Source organism: Rhagoletis pomonella, unplaced genomic scaffold (assembly GCF_013731165.1).
Source record: "Rhagoletis pomonella isolate Grant_MI unplaced genomic scaffold, Rhpom_1.0 Rhpom_scaffold_00004, whole genome shotgun sequence".
NCBI lineage: Eukaryota > Metazoa > Arthropoda > Insecta > Diptera > Tephritidae > Rhagoletis > Rhagoletis pomonella.
In genome coordinates this window covers 53,773,895-53,792,753 of record NW_023458558.1, presented here as the reverse complement: position 1 = coordinate 53,792,753, position 18,859 = coordinate 53,773,895, and the positions used below count along the sequence as shown (strand labels likewise).

General features: G+C 35.8%; 1 protein-coding gene across 1 annotated transcript in view; it reads left to right on the top strand.

Moving 5' to 3' along the window:
• Positions 1 to 17,789, top strand: part of LOC118738260 (choline O-acetyltransferase) — a 110,891-nt gene extending 93,102 nt beyond the window's left edge. The window contains exons 5-11 of the mRNA XM_036469186.1: positions 12,699 to 12,871; positions 12,949 to 13,755; positions 13,831 to 13,953; positions 14,026 to 14,083; positions 14,163 to 14,306; positions 14,377 to 14,580; positions 17,301 to 17,789. Coding sequence (XP_036325079.1) covers positions 12,699 to 12,871; positions 12,949 to 13,755; positions 13,831 to 13,953; positions 14,026 to 14,083; positions 14,163 to 14,306; positions 14,377 to 14,580; positions 17,301 to 17,516 — 1,725 coding nt within the window. The 3' untranslated portion in view covers positions 17,517 to 17,789. The remainder of the gene's footprint in view (positions 1 to 12,698; positions 12,872 to 12,948; positions 13,756 to 13,830; positions 13,954 to 14,025; positions 14,084 to 14,162; positions 14,307 to 14,376; positions 14,581 to 17,300) is intronic.
• The last annotated feature ends 1,070 nt before the right edge of the window (positions 17,790 to 18,859 follow it).

The following is an 18,859-nucleotide window of genomic DNA, read 5'->3' as shown; positions in this document are numbered from 1 at the left end:
GCTTTCGTATGAGTCTTCGTTATCGTAATTGTCTTTGTCTTTGCCTTTGCGTTTGCTTGCGTCTTTGTCTCCGTTTTTCCCCTTTGCCTTCCGTCTTTGCCTTTGGCAAAATTTTGGTATCCGCCTTCGTGTTCGCCGTCGTATTAATAGTTGCGTTCCCTAACTCGCAAGAAGTTGCAAGAATTTACAGGAATTTACCAGAAAGCGTTCCCGTACTTTGTTCCTGGCTTCTTTTGCTTTTTGACAGTTTTACTGGTTTTAGCCCAGAAAAGTCGGGGAATGCGACTATTATTCGGCCTCGTATACGTCGTATTATTATTAGGACTCGTGGTCCTATTCATCTGCGTAATTGTCTTCGTATCCGTGTTCGTCTTCGCATCCGTCTCCGTCTCCGTATTCCTGTTACAGTTTGTCTTCCGTCAAAGCCTTCGTTTTTTCCTTCATCGTAGCATTTCTATTAAATTTATTGGTAATATTTTTTCTATTTTCTCTTCGTCTTAGTAGTCATCTTCGTATTAGGATTCGTCGTAGTCTTATTGTTTGCTTTAGCCTTCGGCTTTGCCCTGCGCTGCCTTTGTCTTAGTATTAAATAGTCTTAATCTTAAGCAGATGCGTAGCTATCGATATTTATCTATCAATATCAATATAGTCAGGAAATAGGAAATAGAGATAGATGAAAATGGATATACTTCCGTTGCAGTGCAAGCGACACACACTGCAGTGATGAATTTTTTTTTTTAGATAGAAGGGTTTCTTACCTCGGTACCAAATAACTTGAAACATTTTTATAAATGTAGTAGATTTCCATAAGCTCTTCAACAACGCACCGTTATGTGCTCTAACACTTTTTGATGTACCGGAAAACGAGAAGACTCCCGACTATGACGTCACTGTGAAAAAAGTCATACCTAGAAGACAAGGCAGGGACCAAAAAACTTTTATTGGCGAAATAACAAATACTATGTTTCTTATCTAATAGCTGCTATGGATCAACGTTTTTGAGATAAAACTTATTGCTATTATGTCCCTGAATAAGAGCTTTAACTAGAGGAGCTATACCAGGCAAGCAATGAGGTCTCTCCCCACTTTCCGTATTATGTTCCCATTAAAAAATACATAGAGACTCAAGAGTTCGGCCCTTCTTCAACAGACACGAAACTGGCGAAAACTCCCCAAATTCACTTAGCGGTCAGTTGGATGAGCATCGGACTCATTCCATCGCTACAAAGCGCCCTTGGGTAGAAAATATCAGTTCAGTGCTTACTATTGAAGAATTGTGTGGGCTCCTACCACTCTCTTACGTTCCTTAGGTGTGGTATAGAGGGGGCGGCTAATATTCATTCTGAAAGCTAAATCGTTCGGGTCGGTGGGCCTAATTTGATTTAAGCTAAAGCAATGGAGACGACTTGCGACAATGAAATAAGATCAAATATCCCCCTTCAGACTCCTTTGCATGCCTATATAGGGCAGGAAGGTCCCGTATGTATTGCCTTCAGAGCTACAAAATACCTTTGAATTTGGACAAAGGGTGTAATGTGATTGCCTTCGACAATATTAGTATTGGAGAACGTAATAGAGCGGTTTCTCTCCAAACCAAACTTGGCAAGGGATGACGAGAATTCGCTCCAAAATAAATCACGATCAGCATTAAAAAACGAAATGTGCAGCAAACTATTCCCAAATGGAGAGCTAAGCTAATTCAAATAATAATTTCTGAAGATGAAATCGTTGAGAGCGTGGTGTAGTTATAAAATAAGGAATGCACGCAAGTAGACACATTACCGATGAAGCCTATTTGTTTTCTCTATTTCTGTTGCAATTTTATTTTATATTTGAGCGTACATGGGTGTTTGAGCGTACATGGTTTTTCACACATCCGTACAAATTAGCAATCATCTCTAATTCACTTTTTAAGTAGCTGAAACTGGTGGCTCATCTTCAATAGTTGGTGGCGTTGGGGCGGGTGTTGGTGGTACAGGAACATCTGGATTGGATGTAGCTGGACTAGGAGGTCCTGGGAATGCAGTTGTTGTAACAGTTGTAGCTGCAGTGGTCACTGTCACAGTTGGCGGTGTTACTGCAGTAGTAGTTGTACTTGTTGAGTTTGTCGTAGTTGCTGTTGTTGCCGCAGTTCCTGTTGTGTTAGTCGTTGTCGATGTTGTTGCTGTTGCTGTTGCTGTTGCTGTCGTTGACTGTGACGTAGATGGATAGACAGGTGTAGGATAACCAGAAGTGCCAGTAGATGAAGCTATTGTTGTGCTACTGTTGCTCGATCCAATGGCTACGCAAATTGGCGGATTTTGTGTTTTGAGTTGTTCGCACGGAACTGGTGGAATATAGCTGGCACATGGGCCACACTGCTGCATCACATATATAAAATAATATCCCTCTGGGCAGGGTACCACTTGTGCCTTTCCAACTTGTAAACATGAATAATAAGTGCTTTGATTTGCGTAGTTAGGAAATTTAATATAAAGATCGTTTGCAGAACAATTCGGCTGCAGCTCGGTGGTGAAAGTCTTCAGCAAACTGCAATCCGCAGTCACGTAGTGGGCAGCAGATATAATGCAAACAAGCGTCAGTACTGAAAAAGAAATACACAAATAGACGAGGAGAAATGCTTATTCAGATTGCGTGTACATTTATAACCAATTTTATTTTTATTTAGATGCAATATTCCAGAAAATAAATGTTGATGATAATTCAAGCAAAGATGACCAAAACCCCCGCGCATTTTGGAATGCCGCTACTCTATTACATTCCTTTGTTCTTTTGCTAATTATAATCACCTGTCTTCATGATTTCGCCGCTTTACTGCACCGCCTTTGTTGGAAGAACTGATTTTAGTTGCTCGCTCGATCCCTTTTTATATGAGGCTTCATGCTGTGTAACAATCTTGTATACGCCCCGAAAAGAATTTTAATCAACTTGTTAAGACTTGTTAAGACCAAAGCTTGTAGATGCGAAGCGCTTGCCAGTTCGCGAAAAAAATATCGAACATTTCTTTTCATTTAATCTTACAAAACATTATGGTTATCGTACATACAGTATCGGTCATGCCAAAAGCACCCCCATCTCAAAGTGAAATTTTTTGACATTTGTGTTTATTAATTTATTTTTAAAAATTTTAATTTACAATTCATTCTCTAACAAAGCCCATATAAGCACAAGTTTGAAACTTTGTAAAAAACTTAAAAAAAGAATGCAAACTTTTTTCTCAGAAGCCTTGGAATTTTTAAGGATACAGTCTTATAGCCCATTCAATTTCAGTACAATAATGTGCATGTTTCAAGTGCCTAAAAATTACCGTTGATTTTTTTAAATATTTTTTCCATGTAAAAAAATTGTGTTGATTCGTTATATGGAAGCAAATGCCTGAAAGCCAATTCTAAAAAAATAAAGGTAAAATTTGCTGTTTTTTTTTGTAGTTTTATTTATGGTTTTAATAGAAAATGAACTGTATTTAAATTGAAAATTTTTAAAACATAAATAAATAAACATGAGTGGCAAAGAACATCACTTTTACTTATCGATATGACCGATACTGTATACTCGCGCGATGGTGTATATGTATGTTTGTCTCTTATGATTATCACATAACATGGGTATGTATTTCGTAATTAAACTTATTATCTTAACGTAAATTGATATAACCTTTTAACAAGGCACTTTTGGAAGTGGCATAGTGGTATACAAGTATTGCTTTGACAGACAACATTAGTTGTTACCTTTATCTAGGGTTTAGCGATTGTAATAAGTACGAGTTGACTAGCTAAAGAAGGCTCTACAGTATTTCTCGAATATAAGCTCCGTCAATGGGAGTGCAATTAAAGTTGCAGGACTATACTCAATCTCGACTCTTGCGTCTTGTATCTTGTAACGCGAGCAATCCATATGCGTGTGTAGCCATGCTTAATGTCTGAAAAATACGGAGCTTCGGTGAAGCCACTCGTACTTAGTCCATTTGAGAGCTCACTGTAGTCAACAGCGGGTGTCTGTCTTGGAGCAAATGTCTCTCTATATAAAAGTGTCTTCCACAATTGCCCCTATTTCCGGTTGTGCGCTGGGTTCGGAACTCGCCACGTAAAAAAAAAACATAACAATGAAAAGTCCAAAATTTACTCATATGAGAGCTCGGTGAACGTTGGAACAACATACTGACTGCAGAGTGGAAAACAACCTACCACGGCAGCCGGTTTGAAAACGCCCATTTTGGGAAGATGGCTCAAGGAAGCCCCACTTCAGAATTGGATTGAAAAACGCCCTATCTCAGAATTTGGTTCAAAAACACCTTATCTCAACTGAATATATATTGAAAATTATGTTGATATGCTGCGTTTTTGAACCGAATTCTGAATTAGGGCGTTCTTGAAAAATTTAGGATAGGGCGTTTTCGAACTGGCTGCCGAGATGGGTCGATCTTCCACTCAGCCGTCGATAATATGTTTTTTTTTTTGTTTGTTTACAAGGAGAACGCATCGAAAGCCTAACCCGCGTAGAGTGGAACTGCAATCCGAACTAAAAGTGCTTGTCTGTCTGCTGTAACGTATACCTTCCGGTACTACTGTTTGGTATTTCGTCGGGAGGCGGTTTTGAGCACTAAGCTCCATCGTACGTTCAGATATAAAATTTAAAAAATTAGCGCGAATTTTCAACCTCTTGAAGCTTGCTCTTTATCATACTAAAATTGTATAATCTATAAAACTGCTAATTTCCTTAAAACTCCGATTATGAAGTTAGAAATTTTGAACGAAATTTTTTTGAATGTTCCTAAATTTTGTACAAAGTTTGAAACTTTAATTTATATGGCTTTAGTGATGCAGGCTGCAATTTGGTAGCATGTTTTGTTAAAAATACGGACTATAGATACGGGTTTTCAAATATCTCGATACCTGCGCCACCTAGCGGATTAACTCATCTTTCATATTGCATTGTCAATGGGTTCTGAGTTTACAGTTTCAAATCTCTACCTCATCGAGATGTTGGTTAAAATGGATTTCAAGATTTGATTACACAGGTGAAAGTTAATAAAAGCTTGTAAACAAAATATATTTAGCTAAAGATTCGGCTAGAAGCGGACGTGTATCAAATAACCGTGCAAAAATGTGCAGCTAAAATATATATTATTTTAATCTACAGGAAATGGGCTTTAATTAAAAACAAAGCAGAAATAAAGTGTGGCGCTTAGTGGCAGGGTTTTTAAAAGTTAATGTAAAAAAAATTAAAAATAAATTCACTAAGGGCAAATAGACTTGACAACTTTTAATAAATATTAATAACTATTGTTCCAAATAGGAGCCCCCTACCTTTTTGTTGAATTTGCATTTCAGAGTTTCTTGAATGAATTCCGCGCTTTTCATAAAATAAATATAAAAAAGTTAGAAGTATTGAGTCACTGAAAACACGAGTCCCAATGAAAATGTGTGAAAATGTCAACTTTGGAGGGTGAGGAAATAATATAAACAATTTTTTATGGCAAAAAAATAATACACTGTAATGAAGTACCATTAATAACACTGGTCTACAAGGGTTTTGCGAATAAGACGGGACCTGGTGTTTCCGAACGGATTTTTCGTGCTGAACACGAATCTGGGGTCCAAAACTTCCCATCACGTCACGTTTTCGAGAAAAAAGGGGTTGAAACCCCTAAAAACAGCGTTTTTGGCCATTTTTGAAAAATTGTAGAGCTGAACCCTGACGTGCTACAAACTTTGTATATGTCAGAAATTAAAGGCTAAATCGTGCCCTTTCGAATGAGCCCTATGCCGAATTAATCGCATGCACCCTTAGATCAGGGGGTGTATTTGTGTCTAGGAGTCCAATTTTTATATCCACCATATTCGACCCGTCATCTTAAATTTTTAAAATCTAACTGCAGATTCGTAATCAGCGACTTTTAATACAGTTAAAACCTTGGCATTACTAATTTTCTATGATCGTTTAAGATTAAATTCTTTCTGTGATCAATTTTTCCTGCACCCCTAAACACAAATACACCCCCTGCTTTAAGGGTGCACGCGATCAATTCGGCATAGGGCTCATTCGAAAGGGCACGGTTTAGCCTTTAATTTCTGATATATGCAAAATTTGTACCACGTCAGGGTTCAGCTCTATAATTTTTCGAAAATGGCCAAAAACGCTGTTTTTAGGGGTTTCAACCCCTTTTTTCTCGAAAACGTGACGTGATGGGACATTTTTGACCCCGGATTCGTGTTCAGCACGAAAAATCCGTTCAGAAACACCAGGTCCCGTCTTATTCGCAGAAAAAAAGTTGAAATTTGTAGACCAGTGTAATGACTGATTGGCTGTCAATCAATCCGGGTTACACAATGGGCGTATTTTTGAGTTTTTACCTCCGGCTGAACCACTGTGCAATACAGGTAAGCGTTCTAAAATGAAGGAAAATGTTTTTATTGGGAAACGGAAAAATATGAACTACTAAGTCGAGGATGCTCTATCTTTTGCTCGTATTACCGACTTCCGGATTCGACCGGAAGTTAGCTAAACAGACCGGAAGTCCATCATTTTAACGGGAAGTCTATTCTAACAAAATCTACGAATCTAAGCTAAAAAGAATCTGTGGTAAAAGCGTGTATGCCCCATTAAAAAAATGAACTTCCGGTCCATCGACACGTTGAATATTTGTTCATTTTTGACTTTAATAACGTCTGAAAATAGTAATTTTATTAAACAGCAACAAGATGCGGCAAACAATACCTACACCAAATGAAAAGGATATATCATATCGGAAGAGATCGGACAGAAAAGGCTATGCTACACTCCGCGAAACAAGCACAATGTGTTTAAATTTGTATAATCATAACATGCACTTTGAGACAGTGAATTTTTCAAAAACACAAATGTTATTTTAAGTCACAATTGTTACAGTCAATAGTACATACCGTTAGTAATATTTTCCTTTGTTAAAATAATCACACTTCAAACTTTTTATAACGAAAAAACACATCCGCGTTGCACTGCAATTCAATATAATAAAATTCTAGCACAAAATAAAACCAAAACCACCAAAATTTACGTTGGCAGATAGGGGACCAGGGTTACCTTGCGGTCGTAAATTTATGATTTCTTTTCTAATGAGAGTATCTTGAATAAAGGCAGCCTCTTAAAAGATTTGAAAGCAATAACTGAAATTTGGACTTTTGGCCACAGAAAGCAAATTCTGTAGATACTGGATTAAATACAGATGAATAATCGCGACGTTTGATAGCATGAAATTTTATTAAACTATGAATGGAAATACTATCAACCCGTCTCAGAAGTTTGGTTTACTTTCTTACTACGACACCGAACGGCAAAAGTTTGTCTTTCGAACTTAACGTACGCTTTGGAAAGCGATTGACACGTATTAAAAAGCAAACTTTGACCAAAGTGTGGTTGATCAATTTACATATTTTCCACCCATCATTTTCTGAAATTATTGATCATCTTCGAGTATTTTTTGAGTCCTCTCTGCGATTAAAATAATCATAAATGCGCTCATATTCTGATCATAAAAGACTCTTTTGTCAATGGAAAATGGTACCCTGCCTGCGACTCTTCTTGACAAGTTTTTTATTACCCATTTTTCTGATCAGTTTTAACTCTTTTTCGAGTCATTTGCAAGTATTTTCCGATTAATTTTTTACTCGGATTTGTAAACATTTGTGAGCCTTTTTTGAGTATATTTGCAGTCATATTTCTAATAATTTTCGTGTCTTTTCCGAGTACTTTTTCAATCATTTGCGCAGCGAAATCCATTATTACAGTTGAAAATATTTCAAATTTACCCTCCTGGATAAGAGTAATTGACACCGAGAAATTTTCCCAACGTATGTTAATTATTTTTGTTCCAATTTCTTTTCACAAATTTTTTATAAAAATTACATACAACAACAACAATTACATATTACAACAAAAATATATAGATATAATGTCGAAACTTTATGCAGAACTCATACTTTGTATATAAGACACTTTCAGAAAAAAATTGCCAAAAATCGCATTGTGTGTGTTGGAGATTTATTAAATTTTCCTGAGTTTTCCACAAAGTTTTGAAATTTTATCTTTATTTTTGTCGTAATATGAGCTATGTTTTTATAAAAAATTAAACTTTGCACGCATGGTGAAAAATGCTTTTTTGTGTCAATACTTATAAAAAAATTAAAAATATTAAAATATTGAAATCAAGAAATCCATTTTACGTGCGCGGGTTCTTTGCCTTTTGTACTTGCAATGTTGTTTATTTTCGTTTTTCCAGCCTGTCTTTAGCACGCACAAAATTATTTTGTATGTTTGTTTATTTCTTGGTCTGTTCTTTTGAATTTGAGATGGCAAATATCTAGATAAAAAACATTAATATAAGGCCATACATACCTTGCATATGTATATTGCAATTTTTTTACACAACACACTTCACACCACGGCTCGATAATTATTGTTAAAATTTGACCAAAAGTTATGAAAAAATATGCTGTTAGAAGCAAAAGCAGCTGAAGCGAATGTTTTTTTTTTTTTTTTAAATAGCAAAGGAAACGATCACATTTGCATCCCCAGCATGATCAATCTGGTATTGTCCTACATTACGTTTCTATACTTTCAACAAATCACTTTTCATGGGTAAGGGTAAGTTATTTTCGAGTATTTTTTAAGCGCGGAAGCGATTACTCAATTCGAGCAAAAGTGATCGAAGCAGACTCATTTAGGCGATTTTTTATTAAAGTAATCTTCCAAATGCTATGTGGTGTTGATTTTATTGAAATTCCGCTTGAATAACTGACTGTATTCATAAAATTATGTATGTGTGTATGTACTTTGAGTAAGGTGTTAAAAAATTTAAACTATTTATATAAGCATTTGCACGAAGTTTGCCCTCTTTTACGATAGAGGTAACGGCGCCTTATTTGAAGGTTTCGCCGATTTTTGAGGTGGTGCTGGTTGATTAGATTTATTTGGTGGTACACGTTGCTTATTCGGTGGTTTCATTGACTTATCATTCGTATTATTCGCTTGTGGTGGTTTTCTACCCGGCTGCTTCTTAACGACTGGTGGCGTTGGTTCCGGGGTAGGTGGCAAAGGTACGGTGGCTGCAGGCGATTGTGCCTTTAGCGGTTTAGATTTACTAGGTGGTAACGGCCTCACCGGTACGGCTGGTTTAACTAGCTGTGGTGGCACTTCTGCCGAATCGTCAGATTCTTCATGCTTGTTGATTTGGTCCTCATGTTGTGGCTCGATAGCGGCGGTATTTTCCAAGATCGGTGGTTTCGGATATTCTACATTATGTGGGGATTCAAGATCCAAAATGCTTGGTGGTTGATTTTCACTAGGATAATACGGTTTGGGTATCGCCGACTCTTTGCTTGATTCTTTTTGTGAAGATGAGTGCGATAGGTGGGCAAGTGGTGAGCTTGTTGGCAAAATATCCATAGGTGGTGGTGGTATGAACTTTCCAGGTGTTGTACAAGATTGTAGCACAAAGGTAAAAAGTTCACCAATTTGGCAACTCATTTTGATCTGCTTGCCTCCGATGCGCGTGCAAACGTAATAGTCGGAATTACTATGGTAGCTGGGCCAACGTATGCCAATCTCTTCGCGATCGCATCTCAAATGGTAGTCAGCGTAGCCTTGGACCACAGCCACCAGGCAAAGTGTCGTTATGGTCAGTTCGAATGCTTATTTGTGAGGAAGTAGTGGAAAAAATTACGTGTATAATTTTATATGTCTATATTTGTGTGCCAAACATTAAATGCTCACCTCTCATGGCTGGTTGTTTTTGACTCCTTACTCCTTATGCCGCCGTTACTGCTGCTGTCCGAACAAAACGAAACTGATGAACTGTTTCATTTTTACAAGAGATCTCATTATTTATAGTTATTTCTTGTTTCTTTTTTTTTCTTAGCATGCCCGTTTTTCATGACCAAAATTATTACTTAATAGATAGCGATATGATTGATTTTGATTGTCTCAAAAGCTTGTCGATGTTATCATTACGATAGCACGTGGCACTGAACTTTTGGATAAAAATGTCGACATTCTGTGCAATTTACATCTTAAGGAACACAGGAACATGATGCCGGAATGGCCGCGCCCAAACTGATGTAGAAATTTTAAATGATAAACAATAAATACTAATACATATATACTTTATCGAACCTTGTATAAAACTATCAACTTGTCTGATCGCAATGATATCATTACCTTCAAATGTAATGAAAAAGAACACACTTCTTAACTATCCAAAACTAAGTACATTACAATGATCCAAATTGTTCCGTGCCTCATCACAACAGAAGTAAAAAAAAGACTTCTCCGCCGTAGGTATCCCCAAATTTTTATAATTAGGCTAGAGTTTTTTGAGAGAATCTTACAAATATTAGAATTCAAAGTTATAGCGTCTAGTGAAATAACGTACAGCTCATGACCACTCCCCTTTCCGGTTTTCTGACCCCTCTTCTGCTTTGGTTATACTCAAAAAAAAGTTTTCTGCACCACCCCATCAATGTACCTTCTATGATATGCAGGAAAACTGACTGAAATTCTATCAAAACCGTGGTGTCTTCTACGCTTGATTTGAAAGTGACTTTGAAATGTTACTCGAGATATAACTGCGACTTTTGAGCATTTAAACGCCTTCCCCCAGCGACCCCAAAAACTATCGGATGCCCGGTTTCGAACAAATCCAATCGGTTTTTGAAAAATTGATCGCCATTTTGGATTTTGAAAACCTGACTTCAGGTTACAAATTAGCAACCCCAGAAAACTCCTGGTTCAGTGTCAACGTTTTAATTTTAGTAGTCTCTTTTCGAAAGCACATTTTCGGGCACTAGGCCAGTTCGAACTGTCTAAGACAGGTATGTAATTAAGGGAATGTTCGCCAATAATATCAGAGTAATTACATATAAAAACCACATTTTTAGCTGCATTTTAACATGTCATGTTGTAAAACAACCCAAAAACTCAAACTCTAAAAAAACTTTTTTTTTAATAAAAAAATATGTGTCTCTGTTTTATCACAAATAACAATATTTTGATGTAGCGTTTATGAATTTCTAAAACCAGTTTTTTTAACCACTCTAACTTACGTAGAAAAGAAATTTAGTCAAACTTTCAAACTTAATATGTAAATACATAATTTAGAAAAGTTCATCTAAATTTTAAACATTTTAATCAGATTTTTGTAGCCTCTTAAAGCTTGCACTTGTTTTGCTAGAATAACATACATTACCGATGCACCCGCATCAAAATTTAGATGGAAATTTGTTGAACTGTTCTAAAATCTGTATAAAGTTTGAAAGTTGTATCAAATGAAATGTGTTTTAAAAATCACAAATCTGGAGATATTTTTGAATAAGTTTGCCACTTACTTTCAACCTTAATTTTTTGTTTATTTATTTACATTATTATCTTCTATTTATAAGTAGTAAAAGACATTTTTTAAACAATGCTTTGCTTATATATTAAGTGTTATCCCTTAATGTATGAGTGTGAGGTTGCCACTTATTTTCAATTCTACAAAATTTAACATTAGGCCAGAAATAATTTCGTAGAGAGTTGCCACTTTTTAATACAAATTTGTATCTTATTAATTTCAATGAGCATTTTTTTGTAAGCAAGCATACATTTTATTAATATACAACCAAAATATGTACTCTTTTTAATGTAAGATATTTATTTCAATTATTAGAATCAAAAAGAATTTTTTTCTTAACTTATTTCCAAAATATTCCTTTCATAGAATTCGGAGGAACTCAGTAGGCGAAACTATTTGTGATATTTTTTGTTATCAGAATTGTGTTTTCAAAGTATTTCTTTCATATCATTTCACATACATACGCAGTATTGAATTCCCTTAACAATGTTGTATAAAAAAAAAAATATTCATCAATTAAGCTATCCAAATGACTATTAAGGTTTGGGTATCAAAACCTTAAAAACTTAAAAGATTTTATGCACTAAAAGCCAAGGTCGGTCAACCTACAGTTACCAAGAAGATAAATCAACAGCGTACCATTTTAGACTGACCAAAAAAAGAGATTTACAACACAGATTTTAATGCAAAAAATCGTCGAAATTTCTCTGAAAGTAGCCACTTACGCATTTGAAATTAGCCCCTTTTCAATTTTTTAATTAGATCAGTTTTTGTACATAGTATGTATATATGTACATGTGTATACATGCATTTACATACTATTTTTTGGGGAACTGCATATTTTTCTTATCTTGTTCCGGTTGAAAAAATGAATGAATGAATGTTTGTTTGTTTGTGTAAACTAATTTGTACTCTTGTTTTACTATCAAACTATACATACATAAATATGTACATGACCCAAAAATCGATAACGAATGCCGAATATCTACTGAAATTTAAGTGACATAAAAGCATATTTAGCAGTTCATGAGATAATCAGATTAGAGAAATATGTATTACAATGATTTAAAAAGGTTTTGGTTGCAAATATTTTTGAAGAGAGTTGCCATCTGTTTAAAAAGTCGGCTTTCAGTCGGCCTCTTCACTCAGAAACGGCTGCATGGATTTAGATGAAATTTCGCGCACATGACGCTTATAACGCTGACTAACATTTGGGATGTTGTTTAGGGTTTTGAATATGGTTGCCACTTGCTTAAAAACTTATATGTAATATTGGCGTTTTAACGCCATGCGAGCTCACTAGCTATACAAATTCCCATGCATTTTTTCACAGGCCTACAACTACTGGCTAAATGACATGTACATGGATGTGCGTTTGCCGCTGCCAATCAATTCAAATCCCGGCATGCCTATGCCGCCCGTCCGCTTCACCACAGTACATGATGTGGCTCGCTTTGCCGCATTCCTATTGAGCGGCATCATGAAGCACAAGGAGCTGCTGGACAGGTACATATTTACTACATACATACTTAGTGCGTATTCAAACTAAAAATAATTAATCTCACTGCTCGCTTAATGCACAGCGGCAATCTACCCATCGATCGTGCTGGTTCACGTGAAAAGAATCAACCACTCTGCATGGCGCAATACTATCGCCCACTAGGTTCATGTCGAATTCCTGGCATCGAACGCGATTCGCAATATCTAGTTGAACGTGGCGAGAAGAGCGATGAACATGTGATTGTCATATGTCGCAATCAAATGTATTGCGTCAATGTCAAGACCAGAGAACGCGGCCAAATATCGGAAAGTGAGATCGCTTCAAATATTCTGCACGTACTCAGCGATGCACCATGTTTGCCAACCAAACCGCCGCCGGTAGGTCTACTCACTGCCGAGGAACGTACACGTTGGGCCATGAATCGCCAACTGCTGCTGGAGAACGATGTCAACCAGAATAGCATCGAGTTGATTGAGAAAGCGCTGTGTCTGCTTTGTCTCGATGAGCCGCTACCGAACACCTTCAACGCTTACACCTTTAGCGCAGCGACGCCAACGGGCTACATGGTTGGTGATCGCGACGATACGAATATGTTGCATGAGATGATACATGGCGGTGGCAGCGCTTACAATTCGGCTAATCGCTGGTTCGATAAGGTGTTGCAGATCATTATTTGCACTGACGGCACCTGGGGCATTAACTATGAGCATTCCTTTTCGGAGGGTGATGCAGTTGTGAATGTCATTGAGAAAATTTATAAAAATTTGGAAGACAACAAGCAGACCGCATGTAATAGTGTATCATCGCAGCCGCCACCTGAACGAATACCGTGGGTTATAACGCCACAGTTGGAGGCACGCATTAAGGAGGCCGTGGTCGCGGTGGATAAGTAAGTGGAAGGGGCGGGGAAGAAATGCAATGAAAATAAATTATAATGTGCAACCTTCTGTGTTTCCTTTCGCAGGTCAGTTAGCGACTTTGATTTGTATGTATATCGATATAAGGGCTATGGAAAGAATTTCATCAAGAAGTGCAAGTGCAGTCCTGACGCCTTTGTGCAGCTCATGCTGCAATTGTCCTACTTTAAGTAAGTGCAACACAACTCCGCCATATGAAGATCCGTATTCTAAATAATAATAAAATGTTCTTTTAAAAACAGATTGTATGGCCATTTGGTAGCCACCTACGAGAGTGCTTCCACGAGACGTTTCTTGCTGGTAAGCTTACACACATCAAACAAAAATCTATGTACTACAAATACGAACACAAAATTTCTAACAATTTTCTTTCTTCAAGGGTCGCGTCGATTGCATACGCGCATCCCACAAGGAGGCACTCGATTGGGCTACAGCCATGTGCCAAGGTGAGGGTGCAAATGTGTCCTTGGAAAGCGAAGGAGAAGATGACGATGCACGCAAAGTGAAATTCAGCATTTATGATGTAAGTAGGGCCAATAGAAAAGTGAAAAACTGTGCATTTACGAAACTAAATTTTTTTTTTCTTTGCATAGAAAAATAAGCTCAGAGAACTTTTCCGCATTGCCTGCAATCGCCAAACCGAAATTATGGTCCAAAATATACTTGGGCATGGCATCGATATACCATTGCTGGGCTTACGAGAAGCTAGTAAAGAGTTCAACAATGGTCAGGTACACGACCTCTTCAGCCATGAAACATTCACAACTGCCAATATTTTTCTGCTGAGTACAAGTCAGGTAAGATGAAGTTTAGCATCTTTGATCGAAGAAAATCTTCTCTATTCTTCTAATATGGAAATTATAAATTCAGCACAATTAACTGTAGCACAAACATGCACATACATACGTGTAACCAGGTATATATTCGCTAAGTGATTGCTATAAATTCGCACAATCACACGCACACATAAGTATAGATTAAAATATTTTTGTGGAAAATGTCTTAAGTAAGTCGAAGTTGAAGATGAATACCAAGACGAATAGTTAATCGGAAATGAAGATGAACACTAACGCTATTACTAAGTTGACGTGATTACGAAATCGAATATGAGGACGAAGACGAATAGGAATACGTATTTATGTCGAATAAAAAGTCACAGAAGAGCACCTTGTCGAATACGAAGGTGAGGATAAAACGAAGGCAAATACGAAAACGAAAACAAATACGAAGACGAAGACGAAGACGAAGACGAAGACGAAGACAAAGAAGACAGAGATAACTATGAAGGCGAACACGCAGAATAATACAAAGACGAAGTCAATTACTAACGCGAATATGAAAACGAAGGTAAATATAATAAAGAATAGAAATACGAAGTCGAATACGAATATGACGATAATGCAAACACGGATACGAAGTGGAATAAGAAAGTAAATACGAAGACAAAGAGGAATATGAAGGAATTCTTTGAATATATGAGAAATCTTTTAAAAAACTTTCTAAAAATGAATAATATCAATACATATTTACTATCTTCATTTAACTTAGCAGAACACATAAAATGAAATTTGGGAAAGTGGAAAATCTTTCCTGTTCTGAATCTTGATTTTTTAAATAGAAGATAAGCTCTTCAAAACTGTTTTAGTAATAAAAATATTTTGGAAATTTGCAATTCTCGTAAAAAATTATCGTAAATATTTTTCACCATTTCTCATGCTTTGAAAAGTAATTTGCTGTTGCTGTGAATTTTCTTGAAAGAGCTGTAGACAGCCCTTCAGTATCTTTTTTTTTTTTGCTTGACATCCCCCTCTCAAAAATATACTCGAAATAAAGCATTGTGTTTCATTTAATTGCTGTACTATTCTTGTTTAAGAGGTGGCTTTGGCTTTCGACCCATATTGTACAACTTCGTTTCTGAGGCAATCCTATTAAAACTGTTTGCGTTTTAAAACTGTTTTAATCTCGTTTGTTGGCACCTAAATTAAATAATTTTGTTGAACTTATAATTTAAAATAAAATTTATTTATATATTTATTTTTGCAGGTAGATGGCAACCCTCTTCAAATATATGCTATATATATATAATCTAAGCTCTCTAAGCTAAATTTCATCCAAAGAAATAGCAACAAATATACTCGTACAATCACTCACAAACCTTCACATTATTTAGCTTATCAACTAAATTATTTTTAAATTTTTACACTACTGGCAACCCTGGTCAAAATATTTTCGAAATAAATACGGCTTTCTTAGACCTCTTTCCTTCGATATCCATATAAGGGATATTTTATTAAACCTGTTAATTAAAATGGTTTTGAATTTCTAAGCAGGTGGCAGCGCCTTTAGAAATAAAGCTTATCTCTTTCGTTTGATACACAAACTTAGCTTATACAACCGATTTTAACTTTTTAAACAGTTGGCAACCTTCAGACATATTGTTTTCGTAAAAAAACGTTTTTGAGCCGCTTGCGATATTTTTGTACGTATTTATTGATTGATTTTAACTTTTGGAACAGACTCAACTATTAAAAAAAAACCATCATACATGTTAGTCTTGGCCATAACCTATCTGTGCGCCAACTTTCATTTAAATCCGTTTAGCTGTTTTAGCGTAAGAGAGCAACAAACACATTCACTCACAAACTTCCATATTTATAATATCGAGTCCTGCCCTAACCGTCAAAAAGATGTAAGCGACATTTTTTTCAAATTTTTATTTTAGATGCCGAAATGCATCTGGATACCGTAGGCACATTTCTGAATCAAAGAGAAAATTTTGAGAAAATGTCGCTTACATATTTATGGCAATGAGGGCTCAATATTAGTACGATAAAAAAATTAAAGTTTTTGTTTCTAAAAAAAAAATCTCGTCAACAAAAACTAAACTTTGTTTACATTCAGATTTTTGTTTAGCTTACAATTTTTTCCTACTGTGCGAACGCGTGCTACTAAACTCACTTAAAAATCTAACAAGGCATAATAGAACTGGCTACATAACGCTAGAGCACATGTATCTTTTTTATACATACAATTTTTTTATTACAAATATGTACATAATTTTTGTGCGTAATTATGTACTTATGTATGTATGTACATATGTGTACAGTTTTGTACATAAGTATCACTTACACCCAAGGACACTTAAATCTAACACATCTATGTATATTTGTATTCTTGCACCGCACCGATCAGCACTGCAACGTTTTTTCACTCTGCACCTTTAAATAAAGCTAATGCAACACGCACTCGAGCTTAGTGACGCACTGTACAGTACGACTAGGCGTATACGTCGTATACTGCTTATGTATGTATGTTGCGTTGTAGCATACGCACCCACATGCATACATACATATGTATTTACATATGTATATTCATATGTGTAAGTAGAAGTAAGTAAGTGGCTAAGTATAAGCTTTGCATATTTACTTGCATGCACAAATATACTCGTATACATATACAATGTATGTATGTAGATATGTACGCTATTTCAAAAGTTGTTCGCCGTTATAATTCACAGGTGGCTACCAAATCGGATGCTTTCATGGGCTATGGCGCGGTAACGCCACGCGGCTATGGTTGCTCCTACAATCCGCATCCGGATGAAATTGTCTTTTGTATATCCGCCTTCTATTCCTGCGAGGATACAAGCACATCACGCTTTGCCAAATCGCTGAAAGAATCACTAGACATGATGAAGGATCTAATGAAAGACGAATCAGAGCAAAACGAATGAAGTACAGACGAGATGCTGCGCTAACCAAAAATATGCGGCAAATTGTAAGAGTTGTTAGAGTTACTAAAAGCAAAAGCAAAATATACATATCTATATAAACATATCAGCAAGTTAACCGCAAAGAGCAAGCAATTAATTTGCAACTAAATATGTATAACAACCAACAATACCACAAACATATCAGCAAAGGTACCTTAACGTTGTAGTAAACGTCGTTGAATTTAGTTAAATGTATTATTATTATAAATATTTATAATCAGAAACATATCTGTAGGCATACCTACATACATACATACAGACATGTAAACATATACATATACATACATATATATTTAATAGATGACTGTAAGCATTAGAGAAATTTATGACATTGTTGAAAGATCTTATTGTTAGTTAAACGAATAGCATAGGCAAACACACAATATATACATATATCACACATTTTACAGAAAAGTACGAGAAGCAAACAATTGCCTTTGAACAAAAATTTTAATGCAATAGAAATCACTCCAAGACATGTAAAAGAACTCTTGCGGTGAATAAAAATATGCCCATACAAGAATACTTATAGTACATTCATATATACATACATATATGAGCAAATCTCACGAGTTATTTTTTTTTTGGTGTCACTCCATTCTCTTGTCTGAAAAACAAATGCTGAAGCATTCTTCTTGCATTTATTTCAATAAATGGAGTTACACAATACAAAAATAAATCCATTATTTGAACAATTTTATCCTTAAAACGTTTATTTTGACGAAAAAGTACATAAATTACTCACTTTTTCATTTTCACTCGAGAAAATCATATATTTTCTAAAACCATTGGGCAGTTGTATCCTTTTCTCTCTAATTACCTGTAGTTTAATCTTTCTTTCTCTATCTTCATCTTTATTTTTATCGGTATCCTCATCTTTTCTTCATATTTATCTTTGTTTTTACTTTTATGTTTATAGTTTTCTTCATCTACACCCCCTTCCCCTTCACTTTTGCTCTCATATAAGTAAAGTGTTTACATTTACGCATCTTTTTTTTTTGTTTTTATTTTTACCTTTGCCTTTATCCTTTTCTTTATCTATGTATGTACGTACTCACCTTTACTTTCATTCTTGTATTGGTCTTTTTCTAAGTGTTATTCTTTAACGTTTTATTAGCAAATTTTTGTTAAATTAATACCATGTGCATACCCTCAAGAAGCACTTGTTTCAGACCCAACCAATTCCGTCGCACCATTTCCGTTGCATCATTTCCGTTGCTCCATTTCCGTGTGGAATTTCCGTTGAATTTACCAATTTACTCCCAACTAACAAACCGCAGCTAAAGAAGTTTCACTTAAAAAAA